This window comes from Protobothrops mucrosquamatus, unplaced genomic scaffold (assembly GCF_001527695.2).
Source record: "Protobothrops mucrosquamatus isolate PMUCROS unplaced genomic scaffold, P.Mucros_1.0 scaffold1946, whole genome shotgun sequence".
In the NCBI taxonomy this organism is placed as follows: Eukaryota; Metazoa; Chordata; class Lepidosauria; order Squamata; family Viperidae; genus Protobothrops; species Protobothrops mucrosquamatus.
Genome location: NW_015388067.1, coordinates 46,047 through 53,247, shown reverse-complemented (window position 1 = coordinate 53,247; position 7,201 = coordinate 46,047). Strand labels below are relative to the sequence as shown.

The 7,201-nt window shown below is 47.5% G+C and overlaps 1 protein-coding gene across 1 annotated transcript in view; it reads left to right on the top strand.

The window, feature by feature from the left end:
- The window catches only part of LOC107294450 (eukaryotic translation initiation factor 1b), a 61,679-nt gene that overhangs the window by 44,349 nt on the left and 10,129 nt on the right, over positions 1 to 7,201 (top strand). Inside the window, exon 3 of the mRNA XM_015823682.1 lies at positions 5,297 to 5,398. Within this exon, the coding sequence (XP_015679168.1) occupies positions 5,297 to 5,398 (102 nt within the window). The remainder of the gene's footprint in view (positions 1 to 5,296; positions 5,399 to 7,201) is intronic.

Below are 7,201 nucleotides of genomic sequence, written 5' to 3'. Positions count from 1 at the left end.
AAATATGGGACTGAAAAGTTCCATTTGTTGTTTGAGTAAATTTTACAGTATTGTTATTGTGAATATTTTATTATATTTTTTATAGTTTTTATTATATTTTATTATATTGATATTATTATTTTGAGTAGTAATTCTGTTTAATAATCAAGTTGATTATTTGTTTATTATTGTGTTTAATTTTAAATTATCTAAATTTATTTTAAAAGGGAGTTAAAGTGTGTTATAGATTTGGTTACATAATTAGTTGGATAATGTTATTTAGATTATGATTAATATATTTGTAACCCTGTGAACAGCTCTGGGAAGTGGGGGGGGGGGTTTGGGGGGTGGGGAAGGGGGTTTATTTTGTAAATGTTATAAAACTTTTAATAAAAAAAAAATATTGCTGCATTTAATTGGGCATCGTGACCTGATCCAGAGGGAGGAGAGAGAATTCTATGCTTTCACTATGTTGGGCTTGGGTGGGGTTTTGCCACAGCTGGTTTTGCTTTCATTAGTGCCGAAATGATGTACTCAATAAAGTTTTACATTAAGAGATCGGAATGTCTTGAAGGTGTTTGCTTGGTTGGGCTCGTCAGTCGGAACCTTGACATTCTGTTTATTAGGGCTTCAGTTTTGAGTGTGTATCCTTCCATCGGTATGTTCCAGTCATGAGTTTTATCCCACCAAGTTTCAGTAATGGCAACTATATCGTATCTAACTTCATGTACTAATACTTCAAGTTCACCCTATTTGTTCCCTCAACTTTGAGCTTTAGTATACAGGCAGTTGAGTCCTTTAGGTATGTTTCTGATATCTCCTACTTTGTAACTGGGATTTCCATCCTTCACATCACTCTCTACTTCATTATGTTTTTCTTTTTCTTTCTTTCTTTTTATTCCCCACCTCATTATATGATTGATTATCTAGTGGTTTTTGCTTGGAATTAGGTTCTAAAATTAGGTTGTGAAGATTGCCCCCTCCCCGCTGAACTTCAGTTGAGGGGGCCCTTTTTCTTTTTTCTCTGTATTTTCTTTTTCCTCTGTATGTATTCTGAAATTAATCAATTACTATGACTTGAAACATTGAAAAATTTATGAAGTTAACCATGAGCATGGACCTTGTGCAGTCTGAAACTCAACAGATTAATTCAACCTCTTTTGAAGGGAGGAGAGAAATCAATGTAACCTGTTTTGCAGAGAGGTGCTCCTTCATGCACTGGAGGCTCTGAGATTTGGAGCAGGTCGGCTACCTACCAGTGCAAGGCTGGCTGCCTGCCTGCCTGCCTGCCAGCCATCTGAGGAAAAGGCACAAGTTCGCAACCTCAGCTTAATTACAGCAGCAATGCCAAGCATTCTTTGCTGTTGCAATTAAACTGTGGCAGTGAGCTTGTGTAGCACTCTTTGTAAGTCATGAGCCCACAGTTTTGGTGATTGGTGACTAAATTTATTATTATTTAGTTTTAAAATGTAATATCTATGTTTTGTTTTATTTTTATTTTATTTTCTTAAATATGACCCATTTTAATCTGGTTTAGGCCTCAGTTGGGAGTGTTGTGGGCATGTGTGCTTGACACCTCTGGTGTAATGGAATAGCTTCAAGCATCTGAAAAACAGTTGGTTGCCACTGAATATAACAATGTTTCCCAGAAAATTAAATTTGGAAAGTGAACATGTAAAACACTGTATGATACAGTGGGCAAGGAGCTTTGGTTATAATGTGATGCTGGAACAATGGGAGAATATATGGATGAAAAGTTTAAAATTTACATTGAACTACAATTTAAAAGAAAATTTCTATAAGAGGATGTATCGCTGGTATTTAACACCAGACAAGCTGTCTACAACAGGGCTTTTCAACCAGTGGTATGCGACCACCTGGCTGGTGGTACACGGCGTCGTCTTCCTCCCCCCCGCGGCGTCACCTTCCTCCCCTCCGCTCCTTCCCAGCTCACTTGTTTGTGGAAAACATGCTGCTTGGCTGCAGCCTGCACGAACCCTACCAAATGTGCCCTGCAGGAGGGCGCGTGAAGAGCGCAGGCGCAGAGCAAGGCCCTGCCCTCCCCAGGGACTCATTGTGCAGCAACCGGATTGACTTCTTCTCATGCACACAGGTCAGCGGGATCCGTATCGCCCTTCCCCTCTCTCTTCTTACTTCACAACAAGTGCTAGCCTGATAGGAGACAGAGCTCTTGGCTGACTGATCGCCTTTCTTCCCCCCCTCATCTTTTCGGGAGATGCGCCTTTGCAGCAGGCTTCCCCTTCCGTTAGTTATCGGAGGTTTGAAAGGCAAGCTGCTCCCGGAGCGTAAAAGTAGAGGGTCCAAACAGCGAGAGTGACGCAGCTCTCCGACTCTGTGCTTCAGGCTGAAACAGTCTCAAAGGTGGGGACCGGAGATTACTTCGCCCGAAGGAAGGGTGACTTGGTGGCGATGCAGGTTTGTCTCCCTTCCTTTGGAGGAGGGAGAAAAGCGTCGCTCTCTTTCGGGCGGGTGCAAATGTAACTTAAGAACAGTAGCAATGTGGCCAGAAACGGGCATCTCTCAACAGCGCTGGGGAGAGCTGTGAGAAGAACGATGTACACAGAGAGGATCGGGGAACCTGGCTCGAATGCTGGGCCCCAGTAGGGGAAAAATGACTGGGAGAAGTAGCCGGTTCGTAACATACGTGCCTGAAAACGGGAGGTGAACCGGCGACATCCCCGCCCTGCCTGTGCGCTCTCCTCTGCCTCTGCATGCGCACAGGCAGGGCCGTGATGTGTTGCTGCCTGCCAAAACCAGGCTGGGGTCTGGGCGGCGTAGCACAGGACAAAGGAAGGAAGGAAGGAAGGGACAATGGGAGCTGCAGCGCTGCAGCCTTCCAGTCCCGTGAGCATCCCTGCGCCGTTCGGCTGTGGTCCAGGCCTCGCATTCATCAGCTGTTCGTTGGCCGGGAGACAGAGCCTTTCAGCTTCAGGCCGCGCCATCAGCCCTTGGCTCCTTGCCACAGCCTCGCACCCATCAGCAGTTCTGCGGCCAGAAGTCGGAGCCGCTCAGCTGTTGGTCAGGACGCCCATGGAGCCGACACGCTGCCAGGTAGAACGGCACCGGCCGCTGGTCTCCTTTGCTGCCCCGCACGTCGTCCTCCACCCCTCCCCCGCCTGTTCATGTCGAGCCCACGGGGGCTTGACAGGGAGAGAGGGAGGGAAGGAGGAATGGACTCCTCCTCCTCTCCTAAGGTTCTTCCCAAGGGCGCCACAATCCTCACGAAAGCGGGGGGAGAAGCAAAAGGGGTGAGAAAGCTTGCGGCGGGCTCGAAGGAGCACCCGTCAGTGTCGGAGACAAGAAACTCCCCCACAAACACAGGGGAAGGGGTGGAGAAAAGGAGCCCCCTTTGGCAGGAAACCGCCACCTTCTTCTCCTTGGCTTTGCGCTCTCCTGTTTCTCGGCAGCCGGGCTGCCAAGCCTCTACTGGCTGGAACTCCGCGTTTGTTTTGTTTTTTACTTCTCGCCTTCACGTGTTTCTGCCGTATCTCCTCGGCGCTCCCGGGAACGGGGCAGGCGGAAGAAAGCTTGGCTAGGCTAGGCAAAGAAAAGCCACAGAGCCGCGAGCTAAGATCGCAGGCAGGCCGGGGAAGGGGGTAAAGAAGAGGAAGGGGATTGGGAGAGAGGAAACGCCAAGCTTGTCCTCATCTCTCCCAAGGACCTCCTGCGCCACCTCACAGGAACACCTGGTTTCAGATTTACACCGCAAAAGTTTTTCTCGCGCAGAGGAGAGAGGAAAAACAATTACGGAACACTCGGGAATCCCTTGCAAGGCACCATGTACCTTGGTGCTTATTTTCTAACGCCTTCCCCCCGTGTTTTCTGCTCCACCCCGAATTCGCCTCCCTTCCACTCTCCTTACATCTATGGTCTTAATACAGCCCTAAGTCTGTCTCGCTTTCAACACCCCCTAAAATTCTTCATTCAGAAGAATGAAGGGGCGCGAATCGGCGTGGGCTCAGAAACACCGATTCCGCGCCCCTGCCCTCTCGCTCGTGCAAGCGAACTGGGCAAGAGCCCAGGATCAGCTTGTGCAGCTACAGCTGATCCGCGCTTCTGCAGAGCAGCCCAGAAGCGCAGATCAGCTGTAGCTGCTCTCCTGGGCTCCTGCCCAGCTCACTTGCTCGCGCTTTGCTGGAAAACATGCCGCTTGCTAATTTAGCAGAAGCGCGAATCAGCTGTAGCCCGGCGCTGATCCTGGCGCTTCTGCTAAATTAGCAAGCGGCATGTTTTCCAGCGAAGCGTGAGCAAGTGAGCTGGGCAGAGCTCTCCTCTGCCTCTGCCTCTGCGCATGCACAGGCAGGTTTGGCATGTTGCCATGGCCACCAGCAGCACAGCCAGCAGCCACGCTGGTAGCCTGTCCCCTTCCCCTTGTCCCATCCTGAGCACGGAGGGGGGGAGGAGGAAGGGACAAAGGGAGGGAAGGGACAATGAGAGAGGGAAGGAAGGAACAATGGAAGGGAGGGAGGCAAGGAAGGAAAGGACAAAGAGGGAGGAAGGAAGGAAAGGAAGGAAGGAAGGGAAGGACAATGAGGGAGGGAGGGACAATGGAAGGGAGGGAGGGAAGGAGGAAGAGACAAAGAGGGAGGGAAGGAAGAAAGGAAGGAAAGAAGGAAGGAAGGGACAATGGGAGAGAGAGAGGGAGGGAAGGAAGGCTCCTATGCCTGTCCCACCCCCTCCACCAAAGACCCATGGATCCCCCCCACATCCCCGCTTGCACCCCCCACAGGCACCCTGCAACCTGAGTGATGAGCTGGCCACACACCCCTGGCCATTGACTTCATTTGTCAAAAAGTTGCAAAAGGTGATCACATGACCGTGGGGATGCTGCAACAGTAAAAATGGTTATAAGTCACTTTTTTCAGTGCCGTTGTAACTTCGAACAGTCACTAAGCGAATTGTTGTAAGTCGAGGACTACCTGTACTTTATCATTTTTTTCCTTTTTGGGGGGGTCATCAAGTTTTTGACACCTTGCTGGGCGAATGGTGGTACTCGGATATTGCCTTATCCTAAAAGTGGTACAATGGGTGAAAAGGTTGAAAAGCCCTGGATTAGATTGATTTGTTGTTACAGAAATGGCCAGTTTATACTATTGTGAAAAAGTAAAAAGGTGTGGCTTGACGTTAATGCTTTATTCTACTGTAACAGAGGAAGTCGGAAGTCAATGATTTTTTTTTCTTTTCCCCCTCTCCCTCACTTTCTTTTCCCTTTCTCCTCCCCATTGTGTCCCCCCAATTTGCTTTGTATCTTATTCTATAATTCAATAAAATGTTAAAAAGCAATGTTTCTCTGCAGAAATTTGCCTGTAATGGTACTGTGATTGAGCATCCTGAATACGGGGAGGTGATCCAGTTGCAGGGTGACCAGAGGAAGAACATTTGCCAGTTCCTCTTAGAGGTGAGTTTCAACAAGTCTAGCAATTCAGACAGCTGACTCAAATATTAAAATGCACATAGCAGCTCATTTAGGTTAAACAAATACTTGGAAATCATTAGTACACTTTAGGGCCTGAACATGATAACAAAATAGAATTTAATGAGTCACTCTGCCAAATGTTGTGCAGGATCTGAGGTGTTGCTTGATAAAGAAATACAGGAAACCAGAAGTTGCCTTTAAGCTTTACGTTTTTATTCAGCTGAACAAAGACGGGCCCCTCAAAAAGAGAGAAGCCCCGAATGGCAAGAAATCCTTGTATTTATTCTTTTTGATTACATAAGCAATCCACCCAGCAAAGCTGGGACACATAAGATAAAGACTCCACCCAGAAAGGCTGGCTCACCATGGATAAGAAAGGAGAAAGCAGAAGTAGCTAAAAATGTTCCTTTTGGGTGTTTCCCTAAAGACACTACATGTTCTCAGGTGACTTGGGACATTGGGTGTTTTCCTTGCTGACCTTCCATGATTCTGCACCCATGACTCTGCAAGTACCCAAAGATAGCAGGGCCATCTGCACATATTCACAATTTATGCTTCCTATGCTTTCCCCTGATTTCAGGTCACCATAATCCCCCCTTTCATACTTTGAGCAGTGCGCAGAAGTATGATCATCAAACTGGATAGACACTGGATAGGCTTCTGCAGCATGTGGGCCACAGGCAGAGGTGATTAGGGGCAAGCAATGAATGATACAAGCAAAAAAGATAACAAGGAACACCACAGAGTGAAGATAGCTCCTCAGGCTTTTCAGGCACGAACTTAGGTTCCCCAGAATCAGAGTGAGGAGGCGGCTGTTGTGCTTGTATATTGTCAACTAAAAATGTCATGACCCCCTCTTGTTGTCTGTCTTCACCTGGTGTCAGCATGTTGGATGCTGCCTTACCTTTGGCTTTATCGTTCAAAGCACCCTTTTTAGGTTCGGCATCAATGTTTTGGGGAACACCTGGCTGAAATTCTAGAGCTATCTTTTCAGGTTGGGATACTCGAGAAGGGGCTTTTTGGTTTTCCTGGCCAGTGTTTGGACTCTCCCAACCATGGGTAAGAGGAAACCGTCCTTGCCGAGATATAGTGGGGGGCACCGGTTGTGGCAAAACAACAGGAGAGTTCATGCTTGGAGGGTGTCAGATTGTACGATTACAATCTGACCCATCCCAGTCCACAGCAGCTGTCCCCATAGTCATGTCACATACCTTGACCATGACCAGAACCTGACCACGAACTTGACCACCCTTCCCATAATCTGCCCCGTAAGGACAGAGCAAGCTCCACAGAAGAAAGAAGGAAGAAAGAGAAACTTGGAGTATGAAAAGGAAAACAACATAGAGTAACAGAAAAGAAGAAATGAACAATTCAAACAATATACAAGATGGAAACCAAGGCAGAGAGGAGCGACATCCGCAACATAAGTAAGCAGGGAACCGGTGAGAGAAAATAGCCTGAGAAGAAGCCTGGAAGGCACAGGTGACATGGTTCCGAAAGAAATAACTTTTCAAAGAACTTTGAGGCTTAATTACCTTAAAGAATCCTTTAATGGGTTACATAATCCGGCACGAACAAAGGAAAGCCAAAGACTGAAACACCCCCCCATCCTAGCTCTCGCGACAAGCACAACTCCCTCCCTCCTTTCACAGTCATCAATCATATGCTCCAATTAAACAGAGGTGTGAACCTTCCTCCCGTCTCATCTCTGTTATTACAGACTGTTGTTGCTTTGACCTTGGCTGTGCTATGCTAAGATAATGTTGTTATTCACAGGCATTCCTC